The sequence below is a fragment of the Zalophus californianus genome, chromosome 14 (genome assembly GCF_009762305.2).
Source record: "Zalophus californianus isolate mZalCal1 chromosome 14, mZalCal1.pri.v2, whole genome shotgun sequence".
NCBI lineage: Eukaryota > Metazoa > Chordata > Mammalia > Carnivora > Otariidae > Zalophus > Zalophus californianus.
The window spans coordinates 46,795,214-46,809,751 of record NC_045608.1 but is presented as its reverse complement, the minus strand read 5'-3'; the positions used below and the strand labels follow the sequence as shown (position 1 = coordinate 46,809,751).

Sequence of the window (14,538 nt, the reverse complement as noted above, 5' to 3'; positions counted from 1 at the left end):
TTTTTAATGGTGCCAAGAGCCAGTGACCATTGACTGTAAGCAACAGGAAAATGAACAGCTGCCCTGTTTTGGGTTGACCAGGTTAGTGTAAATGAGGCTTTGAAAGGCTTGGAAATGATCTCATTTTTAATCTCAGGACAGACTCTTTTATGTTGTGTATAACGTTAAGAGACTAGAGGCTTCTTAGATCACATGCTGGGATCTGTAAATTGATGACCTCTTTGTTTCTTATTCTCTATATTTCGCATATGCATGTTGAGACAAAAGCAGTTAGGAGAAAACTTTATTACCCATACCTACCCATCTAAATTTGTGCACATCTACATTTCTCTTCAAACTCCAGAACATCATTCCAGCAATTCTCTCCTGTCTCTCCCACGTCATTAATTGCCCCCTCTGTCTTGAATCTTTGATCAGTATAGAAACATGGCTTACAGGACACCACACACTCCTGGTTTTCCTTCTGCCTCTCTTCCTCTCTTTTTTTGTTTCCTTGTGCTGGTTCTTTCACATCTCCAGTCAGAAGATGGTATGTCTTTGGATTTCTTCCTATTTACACCTCACTTTCTCCCTTAATGATTCTTTCTACTCTTACAGTTTGTAATATATTTGCAAATGACTCCCAGAGTTCTGTCTCCAGCCTGGACCTCTTCCTTGAACACCTGATTTGATATCTGTCTGCTTGACACCTACACTTGGATGTCTGATAGCATTTCACACTTAACATATACGAAACGGAGTTCCTGATTGTCTCTGTTCCTTCTGCAGTCTTTCCCATTTTAGGTAACAGTGGCTCTATCTTTAGTTCTTAGGCCAAAACTGTGAAATCATCCTTGATTCCTTTTTTTTTTACTTTTTTTTTTTTTTTTTTTTTTTTACTATCCCATACATAGGCAGTCTGTCAGCAAATCATTTAGGCCTTCCTACAAAGACAATTCAGAATCTCACTACTTAGGAACACCTTCATTGTTCTTACCCATCTCTTACCTGGACGGTTACAGCAGCCTCTGAAGGGATCTTGTTGATTCTACTCTTGACTTCCCCCTGGTTCTCCACAAGGTCAGCCAGAGAGATCATATTCAGATGTAAATCAGATGATGTTACTCCTCCGTAGGGAGCCCTCCACCAGTTTCCCCTCAAAATCAAAGCCAGAGTTCTTAAGGCCATCTGCAAGCTTTATACAGTCCTTCTTCCCCCACTACAACTGCCTTGTGCATCCTGCCTCCATCTCCGTAGTCTATCAGACAGATCTGCTTTGGTCATGGAAGCATAGTTGTTTTTGAAGAAGTGTCTTTTTTTAGTAGTAAAAAGGACTGAAGAAAAGGTCTTCAGGAACATAAGGAAATGCATTACACTTGTAAAGGCCGTTATGGGATAGCATAGAAGGGCATTAGAATCCGTGAAAACTTGAAAGCGTGTAAAGATGCTTTGTAAATCTGTAAAAGTAAGTATATACTCTGTGGTCGTGAGGATATATATTATTACACTTGATTATGCTTCAGACATGGGATCAAACCTTAATTTTCCTGAACCCTGGAGGTGAGGGGGTGATCAGCCTGGCTGTGGATTTAGAAGTAATTCTGACGGTCAGAGACATTAAAAAAAAAATGCCAAAAAAATTAATAACTGGAAACAGACATAAAAAAAATGCCAGAAGTAACTCTGACGGTCATTCACACGAGAGCTCCATCCTCGTACACTGAAACAGTTAGGTGGTCTTCTAGGAGCAGAAGAGCCCTTACCAACCATAAAGGACCAGACCCACTTTAACAGCTATGTGACCATAGCAGGGCGTCATCTAAAGCACATATCTCTTAAAAAGTTTTGAAGTCAGTATAGTGTTGGTCCTATAGCCACAAAAATAATTGTCAATGTAATTCCTTACCTGAGAGATGAAATTAGAGGTTTTAAATTCAAGGTCTAGTATTTCACTGTTAAGCTAATATATTCTGTGTTGTTATAGGCATGCATCCAATAACAAGAGTAAGGCTAATGCTATTTAGCTGATGGGAGTGTGGCCAGTTGAAAGAGCTTGACTAGATTGATCAAGACCAGAATCTCACCTAACCTGTACTTGGATAATTGGACACAATATTCTGTGAATACTCATCACCTGCTCCCCACCTAGTGTGTTTTTGCCAGATTTAATTATTGTCTCTGCCCGACTTAACCTCTGTGGAACATGGGGAAATAGCAGGGTACTTTAGAGAATGAGAGTAGATAAAATGTGTGTGCACTGACTAGCACGTAACTGTTTTTGAAACCCTTGATTCTTTAGCCGGCATCTGCTCACTGGGTGAAGAACACTTTGGAAGTGTTCACTGTGAATTTCCACCTGCCAGCATGAAATGGAATAAGATGTAAGATGATCATGTGGCTGTGGTTTGAGAAGACTAGTGGAAAGGCTTGTATATGCATGAATCTAAAGTGGTGCAGAGGTGGAGCATGTATATGTTTATTATTAAGAGTGTGATGGTTCAGTCCTTAAATTATTCCTAATAAGTTTGACATTTACGTTCACTTTGTTATATGTTGATTTTTGTTATGGGAAAGTTACAGGGCTGAGGGTATAAATTTTATATTTGAATTTTATATTTAATTTGAAAAATGTCACCCGTATTCTAGAAATGTTCTGTAATTATAAACACATATGTTGGGCTTCTGCACTAATTTTTAAATGCCAGGTTGTCCCCTGGTGTTTCTGAAATACTGAGATTGTAGAGGATTTGTAATTACATTGTTCCAGTGATCTTTCTAAATGGCTAAAAGATACCAATGGCAGTTAAGTATGTTCTTAGATGCTTCTCTAAAGCAATAAAGAGCTCTTTACTGTAGTTTCTGTGATGTATATACCTATTCTCAGATACATCACTGCACATGATGAAAGAAATTGCCATTTTATGTGTAATTTTAGAGGAAGTGGGATCTTCAGTGCGGAAGATCCTGTTAGGCTTGAAACAAGGACAAGTGCAGTCAGGTCAATGAGATAGAAACAAGGTAAGAGCTAGAATAGTGGTGAGAGCCTCTTCTGCTTCCCACCCCTTTCACTCCTCTTAAGAACAAGTAAGAACACATGTCCAAAGTAGCAGAAATGAAGTGGTGCTTATTTTAGATGGATAAAGGATAAATTGGATTTTGAATAAGATTTTGTAGAGGGAACATGGTATTTGGGGGCCTTGATCATTTATTTTGCCACTATTCTAAAGTCTAGATGAATGTAGGTATAAAACTAATGTATTTGTGAACTAGAAGGGTTAATTTAGTTGATTCATATGTTGAAAGGTTCAGTATCAACAGTGCATTTGCATTTTGATATTTGAAAAGCTATAAAGATAAAGCTAAAGGGAGCTAGGTGGGCAGGGGTGAAGGAGCTTGGATCCTCCTACAGTGGTATTTTTGGAATCTACATATATAACAGTGCTGTAAAGATCTTTTCCATTTGAAGAAAGGATCGTTTTGGACATTGTGCTCAACTTTGTAGTCCTTGTTTACAAATAAATGAGTTGTCTTACCCATGAGATGGAGAACAATTTGGGTTTTGTTTTGTTTTTTTAGTTGACTCCAGCCATAATAAGAGTACTCTCTCCTCTGGAGATAAAATATAGATTATAGGAATATTTACAAGTATTTTGCAATTTCTTAACTGTAATTATATGGTTTTTTTTTCAGTTTTGCATGTCTTTGCTGATTTACCATTCATTGCTATTCTTATTTCGTGATCACAGGTCTAATAATAACCTCATTGCTGTAAGCATAAACACTAAGGTGCCTGAGGACTGGAACTATTCCCAAGATAATAAAGGTTTTACTCTCATTTATGAACGTAGCATTTCATTAAAGCTTTATTTTTAAGTTATGTCCAGGACTCTCAGTGTTGAACCTGGTGTGCGGTTCTCAGCAACTCAGGGCCACAAAGGACTCTGGAGTCAGAACTACAGGGAGGAGAAGGTGCCAGGGAGTGTCAGGAGGTGAAAGGGTAAGATTCAGCAGAGAAACTAATTTAAAGAGCAGCTGAGTTCTGTGGCTTCCAGGACCCATCAGAACTTCCACCTGGAGGAGGTTGTGGAGTCCCCATATCCAGAGCTTTCAAACTGTTGGAACAGTCCCCACTTCGGATGGGGGGGGAGAGAAAGCCATAGTGCTCCTGATTGTACCAGTGTTAGCCAGCGCACCTTTTTAAAACATCTGTTTCCTGTGTTGGGGTTATTTTTGAGAAAGAGTCTGCTTCACTAAAGTTAAAAAAAAAAAAAAGTTGAAGACTACTGGTAGAGGATTCCACCTTTGTCTAAAAATCTAATTTTTAGGTGAAGCAGCTAAAGAACACAAGACTTCTGAGATTGCACAGTGGGTAATGGTAGATCTCTTTTCTGGAAGTTGAGGGAGATTACAGAAAAGTTGTGATTCCTAGAGTTCTTATACCAAGACAGGTGAAACTGTCCGCACCAAATCTAGCACCTGCTATTTTGTAGGAGGGAGGGTCAGCTTGCTGAAATTTTAGGAGGTGTTCGTTAACTAAAGTTTGAGATGCTCTTGAATTAGGTGGGATGAATAGATCATTTCATTAAAAGATGAAAAACGAAACCAGTCTTTGCCTTGTTTATAATCTTTTTGTTGTTGTTGCTAGTGTACGAAATTCAAGGTAAAATATGGAACCGTAACCAAAATATGGAATTGAAAAATTGAAGTCAAATGTCATTGCCTGGCCACTCGTTTCCTTTCGCGTATCAGCTATTTTGGAAGTAAACTAGAGGATTATATCTTAGGCTTTAAAAAAAAAATTTTTTTTTAATAAGGGAGAGTGCGAGCAGGGTGGGCGGCACAGAGGGGGAGAGAGAATCTTGAGCAGACTCCCCACTGAGTGCGAGCCCAACTCGGGGCTTGATCTCACCACCCTTAGATCGTGACCTGAGCCAAAATCAAAAGAGTCGGACACTTAACCGACTGAGCCACCCAGGTGGCCCAATTATATCTTAATGCTTTGATGTGGTACATGTTTTAATACTCAGAATGGTTTTAATTATTTTGTTCTAACTAACTTAATCTCATGATTAATGTTGAGAGATAACTGTTTTTAAAAAATTTTATGATTTCTGAATTGACTCATGTTCTTATACTAGAATCTTGATCCTTTGAGCCAAATTTGCTAGTCTTAATCTGTTTTCATTAGCTAGGGCTGTTGTAAGAAAAGGCCCCACAGGAAGAACAGAATTGGCTTAGTAAGTGTGCTCATTCATACATGCGTGTATATAACATGACTGTTTTCATTTCTGATGTTGCGTTTGAACTGGATCAAAAGCAGATAAATTTTATATCCTTCACGCATAAGTCTGTGGCTCCTGTCACTCTGAAGTCTTTTCTTTTATATCTGTTTTGTTCTAGGTGAGGAATTTTAAATTGGAGCAGGAGCAAGAAAAAAACAAAATTTTGTCAGAAGCACTGGAGACTCTGGCCACCGAGCATCATGAATTAGAACGGTCTCTGGCTGAAGGCTCACCACCTCGCAGCATCCTCAGTGAGGACGAGTTCTATGATGCGCTGTCAGGTAACTCTAGCATCCTGCCTTCTGTGTTGTTGGTGAATTGAATTGAAGCCCACCACCTAAATGTCTGCTGAGAGTAGATGCCACCTGCAGTGTCCTGGACCGAGCAGCTGAGAGGTAGCACTACCGCTCCCCAAATGATCTTTCATGTTGTGTTCTTGAGGCAGGAGCCTGAAAGTTGAAAATGGGTCTGCCTGCATTGATGGTGTCTGCTAGGCTAGAGAGGGAGTGCTGTTAAAACTCATGAATTTGATTTTTTTTCCTTTATTCAGTGACCATTAAATACCTCCTAGTTCCGGGTGCTATTACATGTCTAAGGATAGAGAAAGGGACAGTTACTGTCATCAGAGAGTACTCTGTATCCTCAAGGATACAGATGAGTAACATGTGGTTACAGTACAGTATGCTGAGTGCCAAAGTAGAGGGAGACCATAGTGTGACTGGAGCAGAGAAAAGTGCTTAATTTTGCCTCAGAAATACATGCCAAAAAACTGACAAACTGATGAGCAGGGACTCCATTGTCTAAATTGGAATCCTGCCTGACATTAGCTGGCTGTGTGACCTTGGACAAGTTCTGTGACCTCTCAGGTTCTGTGTTGACACATATTTAAAATGGGGATAAGTATATCCATTTCAACAGGCTGAGTCAGGATTAAATGAGTTCCTATGCTTAAACTGTGTTTAGGACCGGGCCTGATGCATACTAGGTGCTCCAAAAATAGACGTATGTGGGGGAGCTAAATGACTTGGGAGGGGATGGCCCACTAAGTAGTTTTGACCTTTGAGAAATTTACTTCAGAGTTTTCGAGGTAGGTGTGGGTGGGGGGAGTGGCTGGAGATGAGTGAGGCTGAGAACAACTCTCTTATGTGAGGAAATCAAGTTCTTACAGAATAGATGGATGTACGCAGTTACTGGTCTTACATAACTTGACCATGGAGGCAAGAGACCCCGGTGAATAGGGAGTGAAAGGATCACATTCAAAGTAGGAGATTAAAGGAAGCACAGTGAGAGGTAATAGAACTGAGAACTAAAGAAGATCGGGTTGAGGAAATGAAAACAGTGTGATCATCTAAGTCAGGGAAAATGATTGTTTGGTGGGCTTTTGGAGAAGAGATGCGTTATATAAGATAAACAGAGCTAATAGGACCTTTATTGTGGGAAGTATGATATAATCAAAAGAATGGGAAAAGTAATTTTAATAGCCAGATTTTAGAATAGAGAAAAGATTATACTGATGATGATGTCACTTAGATAAGGCATTTGTGAAAGAGTGACTCACTGGGAAGAGAAAGTAAAGCTAGGATTTGAAAGCAGTGGGATGAGTGACAGGGCAAAGGAAGTATTTAACATGAGTGAGGGAGGTGGGGGGAAGGGGGGTGTGACATTGGAGGCTACAAACATTTTTTCACACCTGCCCTGTGCCCAGTCCAGTAGTGTTATCTTCTGTATTCCTTCCGTTTGGGGCATCCAAAAAGGAAGGTCACTAGAAGGATCATAGGATTAAATGCAAAGGGGTCTGAATATAAAAGAGCCCAGACACTTCAGCTCATCTTTTATGTTCTTTTTTTTTTTAATTTAATGTTCATTAAGAAAAATTGTTATAAATAATTCAATGTGAAAATACGTGCATTACCCAGTGAAGTTTTCCATTCATCCCTTATCCTAATTATGCACTCTTCCTTGGAAGTTCTTAGTGACAGCCTGATCCATTCTCTTTCGGGCCTTTTTAAAGCAGTCCCCCATACGTGTTTGTACGGCTTTGTTTTGTTGTGAGTCGGGAGTGGAAGTAGCTGTATGGTTGTTCCGGATCTGCATTTTCATGTAACAACATAACTTGGAAATCTTTCCCATCGGTAGTACAACTCTAGCTCATTCTTTCTATTCTTTTTATTAAAAAAGATTTTTTTTAATTTTTTTTACTTTATTATGTTAATTACCACACATTACATCATTAGTTTTTGATGTAGTGTTCCATGATTCATCTTTGGGCTCAGTCTTTTTAAAGGTTGTGTAAAAGTCTGGGATATGATTCACCACTATTTTCTTGATCATTCTCTTTTTGATAGACATTTAGCACCTACTGTCATCTTTCTGCTTCTCAGTCATATTTTAGCACTCAAAACACTCTCCAAAATCATCTCCTCTGGGAGGAAAAGATAAAAACTGTAGTCCCCAAGTAAGGACTGGCACATACATCACAGCTCAAGTGCCAATTCAGATTGGTTTGCAGTACTTGCTGCTTTATGGTTTGCTGTGTTGAGAAGGATCCTGAGGCTGAGTGCAAGTGTCTAGGTCAATCAGCGTGTTCTACCATGATTGTAGAAATGAAAGAGAGGGACAGGTGCCATGCCTTTGCTCCTTCCTGCCCTGAATGACTCACCTGAGTTGTGTTGTATTTGCCTGCACAGAGTTCCCTTTCTGTGGCCACTCCTACTATTTCCTACTAGAAATCTTGAAAATCATTTGATGAAGTGTATAATTTCATTAAAGTTAAGAGTCCGATGCCCTGGGTTCAAGCCTTGGGCTGCTAATGACCTAGCCATATAATTCATTAAGATCATAAAAGCCATCATTTGGGAATGACTTCATCTTCTCACTACAATCTTTGCACATCAGCCTCCTTTCCTGCTTCCTTCTTCCTTTCTGTCACAAAAGAAGAAATGTCCTTCCTTAGTGAAAGCCATCCCCTCCTCATTTGTTCATGTACCCATGTCCTTGTACCCTCTCAAGAACTTCTGTTTGGTTCTTGTTCTTCCACCTTCCCTTTCAATACCACATCATTTTAAATACTAACTTAAAATTCCTGTACTAGTTTCCTGTTGCTACTATAGCAAATTACCATGAATGTGCTTGAACAGTGCAGATTTGTTTTCTTAGAGTCGGGGAGTTCAGAAGTCCCAAAGTCAAGGTCTTGGTTAGAACTTGGTTTAGAACCTTCAGAAGGTTCTGGGAGAGAATCTATTTCCTTTCCTTTTTTAGTTTTTAGAGACTACCTGCATCTATTGACTTGAGGCCGCATCCTCCATCCTCAAAGCCAGCAGTGTGACATCTTCCAGGCTCTCTCTCTCTCTGACTCTGACTTTTCTCCTTCACTTTTTCTCAAGGACCTTAGGGATTATAGGGGGCCCACCCAGGTAATCCAGGGTAACCTCCTCATCGCAAGGTCCTTAACTCAGTCACATCTGCAGAGTCCTCTTATCATGTCAGGTAATATATCCACAGGGTTCTGGAGGTTAGGACATGGACATGTTTGGGGGACCATTAGTCTGACCACCACACTTCCCAAATTTACATCTCTAACCCTGACCTCTTGTTAGAGACTTACATACTCAGCTATCAGCGCGATAAATAAATGAATTTTTGATCTTTCTCCTAGATCCTCCTCCTCCTCTTCCTCCTGGAGTTTGCCTCATTTTGGTAAATGGCACCTCCTTCCTCTTCTAAAGCCAGAAACCTAGGAGCAGTTTGTGACATTGATGTGCCACATCCATGAAACCCAGCCCAAAGCTTGTCCATTCTATCTTAAAATCATACCTCAAAGCCATGTATGTTCTCTTACTATAGGGTTAAAAGGTAGGTGCTGGGGCTGGAGGTTGTTGATAAATTATGGCTCTACCAATTCCTATATCCTTTGGAAAGTTACTTCACTTTTCTGTGCCTCATTTCTTCATCTGCAAATGGGTCATGAGCTTACCGTGATAAATATTTATACTTAAAACAGCATCCGGCACACTGAGCTCTCATTATCACATGGGCCATACCCACTCATGTCCAGCCTCTTAACTACCATGCTTCCAGCCTTGCCCTCCTGAAGTTCACTCTGTATACACCACCACAGTGACACTTTGTAGACAGTCCCCTCATTGCATTCCCCTGCCTAAAATCCTGAGGTGGCTTCTCACTGCACTGAGAATAAAAGTCAGACTCCTTAACAGGGCTTCAAGGCTCTTGACATCCACATTCTGCCTGTGCCCTCAAATCGGTCTTGTCCCCTTACTCCCTTGACTTACTGCAGTAGCCACCTCAGCCTTCCTCCAGCCCTGAAGCATGCTAGTGACAGCAGGCCACTAGATGTGGAGTTAAATAAGACCAAGAAAACATATGCGAACCTATACTTCATTCACAGCTTATTTTTAATTGCTGACTCATAGTAAAAGATAAACCCAAGCTAGTATTTGAAAGATGTAAAAATACTTTTAAAGATTCTCCTCTTAAAATATTGGTAAATTATTTTGACTAAATGTTTAATCTTCTTTTTTAAAGTTGCTTACAACTTCTGTTACTTCCTTTAAAATAACAGGATAATTTTATTTGTTTAGACTTAAAGGCCATGTGACTTCCTGTTTTCCCTTAGCTACTTTTCTCTTATGTCCCTTTAGGTTTTTGCAGTTAAGCAGGATCAATGAAAATCTAATACAGCGGGTGAGACAAGACCTTGATGCAAGCGTACAGTATAGACTAATTTTTCCAGCGCTGTGGGATCGCCTGATCATTTTTACATTATTTTTCAAGTATGCTCAGTGACTAAAGATGTCATAAAATTGCGTGAAGCAGATAGATTTCTTATTCACAATTTGGTTGAATTCTGTTGTGTAACATGATTTAAAAGTAGCAACATCTAATTTTGTGTGTGTAAGTGTATGTATGTGTGTTTAAGAAAAGAAATGAAATGGTTATGCTGAGTGAAATTGCGGGTCTTACTATAAAGCGATCACTTCCTGGTACACTGGGGGCTGAGCCAGTCATGCACACTGAAGCAACAAGATACGAGGAGAAATTAAAGGGAAACTGGTTCTGTGGAAAAAACTGTTCTGCAAGCAAATGAAGTATAGAAATAATAGAAAGGACCACTTAAGGGAAGAAGAGAGTGGGTCCTTCTTCATATTCCTACCCTTTCTGTTCCACTTTTACTGGATTGCTGCCCTCTTCTCCTACCAGAGCTCTCAAACACCTCTAAATCCCCTCCTCCCCGGAGCAGTCTTTGCTGACTCCCCGTGGCAGAATTGACCAGTTCTTCTTTTGTGCTCCCTCGCTGACACCTCTTCATGGTACTGTGCTGGTTACCCTTCTCCCTAAATCCCTGAGTCCCTCTCTAAATGTTGAACGCAGGTTTTGAACAAATGCCACTGATATTTCTGTCCTCCCTAAAAATATATTGGTATTCAGTGCAAGCACAAGAAAATCAGTAGTGCTTGCTGATCTCATACAGTGTGTGCGCTCCATCCACTCTGAATTCCATGGAGGAGAGGACGGATGGCAGATGGGGAGTGGCCGGGGTGAGGTGGTGCTAAAACATAAAATTTGTTCTGGAGCAATTTACAGTCTGGTTGGGGCTATGAGACCTGCTCACAGAGAGTGGGGTGCGGGGTGGGGTGAATGAAAAAGTAGCTAAGGGGAGGGACAATTCAGGTTGCTTGGCTTGGCGAATCTCTGATAATCTTCTAAGGCATTATTTTTGAAACATTTGTTACCAGTTAAATAATTTTGTGGCTGTTATTGTTTAGAATTGCTCTGATGGAGATAGCAGTTTCACCAAAATTCCTGCCTTTTGGATATTATAACTTCAAAATATATTGGTTTTCTTACTGTCTGTTCACTTTCCTTTTTAGAAACATGTTGAGATCAGTTGCTCAACAAAGGCTTTCTTGCTAGGTTTTCCTCTTAATGCTATTTTTGTCGAAATGTGCATGAATAATGCATACAATCCAATAGTGTAGACTAGCCAAACCGATAGTTATGTCATGAAATTGAAGCCAGTTTTAGCATTTCTCAGCAGTTGCAAGGGTGGGTGCTCAGGTCTTTTTAAGTCAAAACTCTCAAAATGGAAAGTGGTAATGTAACGATTTTGGTTTCTTCTGGAGGGGAGTAACATGGGACCAGTTACGACCTATGTCAAGTAAAGTTTAATCCAGTAAGTACTAGAGGTCATAGTGGAGAACAAGTGATACCATCCGCACTGACATTTTACATCTAGAAGACACAGGATCTGATCAGAGTGGTCACCATTGTCTCCTCCTGCAGTTTATTTTTGAAGTAGCTGCCCATTTCTTATCTGGCCATGTTCTGTGTGTCTTTACTGTTGTCTGCACCTGTCTAGGGCCTGGCAATACCACCCACCTCTGTATTCCTAGCACTCACTTCTCTCTTGTTGCCCCCTCCCCTTTTTCTGAGAATTAGCCATACTACCTTGTTCTTGCTCTTTTTCTGGTTATGTAACTTTTTGTGCATTCCTTCCTTATCTCCTCAGCAACACTACATTTCCCTTATAGACAGAGACCTTGTCGTATTAACTTTTCTATTTTCGCTACTGCCCAGTACAAAACATATTAATTAGTTGACATGATAGCAAATTGAGTACCACAGAATATGGCTGTTATTAAACACCTTCCATTTGTAACATGAAGAAATATTCTGGAGAAAATCCGATGAGTGGCAGGGACTCTTCATCTAGTTTTGTGCTTGTAGCATTAAACAACTATCCAGCAGCTTACTTACATTGTCTATGTATTGTTGATAAACACTGCTGAATGTAATTTATCCTTTCAGTTTTGGCTTGACCTTCTGGGCCCATCTTCGTTTTCTGAAATGTTGACTAGATTGATGTCTCCATTAAATATTTATTGTAAGCCACATGCATTTTGTACCGTCCTTAGCATTGAGAGGATTGCATTAAGCAGACACAGCTATTGAGTGCCCGTTGTGTGCCACGTGCTTTGTTAGGCCCAGCGATACCAAGGTAGATAAGACCCGGTCCCTCAATCTGGGGGGTTCACAGTCAGCCAGCCCACCCCAGCTGCTCGCTCTGACATGGGACCTTCAAGTTTGCCTTTCTCAGGAACTATTTCAACGCCATCCTGTTTTGTATGGCCCACAGTTTGACACCTGTCTCCCATCTTTGGACCCACTCTCTCAGAAACCTTGATCCCAACAATGTCTTGACTGCACCACATCATCTCCATTTTTTTAAAAAAAGATTTTATTTACTTAGAGCACACATGCACGCACGAGCAGGGAGGGAGGGAGAGGGAGAAGCAGACTCCCCTGCTAAGCAGGGAGTCCGATGCGGGGCTCAATCTCAGGACCCTGGGATCATGACCTGAGCTGAAGGCAGACGCTTAACTGACTGAGCCACCTGGGTGCCCCACATCATCTCCATCTTTACCCCACCATTCACTCCACGTGTACCCTCATGTCCCTCCTTTGAGGCCTAGCTTGCTTGGGGCAACGGGATCAGTTCCCTGCCTTTCTCTGCCTGCGTTGTTCTCAGCTGGCAGAATGCTGTACCATCCCTCTCCCCCTTCTAGCCCCAGTCCTCAAGGGACTAGGTGAGGCTGGAGACCTATCCAGGGCCACACCAGCATGTCTGGCTGTAAGCCCATGGCCGCTAAAGTCCACGTTGTGCCCTGTGGTGGCCCAGCGGTCCTACTCCATGTCTGTGGTCCGTTGCTTTCACATACGGCTTCCATGCTTACGTCACCTACAACTTCTCATACCTTCTCCATCCTGTGCCATCTGAGGCCATTGTTTGTCACCGAGAAACTCCCCTTTAACCTCCCTGTATTTGCAATCTTTGCAAATTTTTTCTTATGATTGACTTCAAGTTTCATAGTGTTGTGGTCTGAAAATATGCATGGTATGATCTCAGTCTTTTTATACTGGTTAGACCTTTGCTTTTCATTATTTCCTCTGCCTGGAACTCTTATTCCAGATATCTACAGTACTTGCTCCCTTACTTCATTCTTCTGCTCAGAAAGACCTTCACTGTATCAGTTTTCATCCCCTCCCCTTTTTTTGCCCTTAAAAAAAAAAAGGCACCTTTCACATAATATTCATTTGTTTGTTGATCTCCTACAGTTAGAATGTAGGCTCCTCAGTGAGGGTGGGATTTTGTGTGTTTAGATCACTGATACATTCCCAGCCTCCAGGATAGTGCTTAACAAAGAAAGGGGTGCTCGATAAATATTTGTTGAACAAGTTAATGAGTACTACCAAATGGTATGTCAGGAGGGTTACAGAAATTAAGAGAGGCTGCTAACTGCTTGAGAATGTTGGACAAAGCATTACATTTGAGGAGTGTTTTGAAGAGTCAGTAAGGAGTTCTCCAGACGGATGTGACAGGGTAGAATATTCTTTGTGTAAGAGGACAGCACATGCAGAGATAAAGAAAAATTGTTTTCAGAAACCTCATGAAATGTGGTGTGGCCAACGCAGGGGTGAGTGTTCAGGGTGCTGAGAAGTAGTGATGAGATGAAGCCAAGAAGGTAATTTAGGACCAGCTGGTAATGAGTCTTATGATAAGTTTGTGCTGAAGAATTTGAATTTTAGCATATAGGTGGTGGGGAGCCAATAGACATAATTATTAGAGGGGCATTGGATTAGTGTTTTATAAAGATTCATATGTTTTTTTAAGTAAATGTTGTAGAATTCTTATGATTATATTATACTAAGAATTGGGAATTCAAAGAAAATAAGATGTGGTCCCTACTCAGGAGTTCACATTCTAGTAGAGTATTTGTGTTGTAGGAGTAAAGATTGATTCAGGGTTCTAGTGTCCTAGATGAGAGATGACAAGTTTGAATAAAAGCAATTTAAGTGAGAATGGAAGGTTTCAGTTCTCTCCCTTTATTGCTTTAGTGAACGCATATCCTTCTGACCTTTGTTCAGGGGTCAGGGTCTTCCTCAGGGAAGCCAAGTCAACTTTGTTGACTTGATCATATCCCCACTTGCAGGCTCCCTGCACCATTTTCCCGTAGTTGAAATTCTGTACAATTATCTGGTTTTTGTCAGCCCTGCCCATCCACCAGATAGTATGTTCCATGAGGAACTCTGCATGCCTGGCGACTAGTATCGAGTCTGGCATGCATTAGGAGTTCAGATATTTGAGTGAATGAAATTTTGGGATATATATTTTTAAGGCCAAAATGACTGCATTTGAAGACTGGTTGGTTGTGGAGGATAATGACATATTTAGGATCCCCATCTCTTTGGCACCATGTTC

The 14,538-nt window shown here is 40.8% G+C and overlaps 1 protein-coding gene across 11 annotated transcripts in view; it reads left to right on the top strand.

The window, feature by feature from the left end:
* OSBPL1A (oxysterol binding protein like 1A) overlaps positions 1-14,538 on the top strand; it is a 223,603-nt gene that overhangs the window by 131,663 nt on the left and 77,402 nt on the right. For all 11 annotated transcript variants that reach the window (XM_027576566.2, XM_027576564.2, XM_027576565.2 and 8 more), the window contains one exon: positions 5,380-5,542. In XM_027576566.2, coding sequence (XP_027432367.1) covers positions 5,380-5,542 — 163 coding nt within the window. The remainder of the gene's footprint in view (positions 1-5,379; positions 5,543-14,538) is intronic.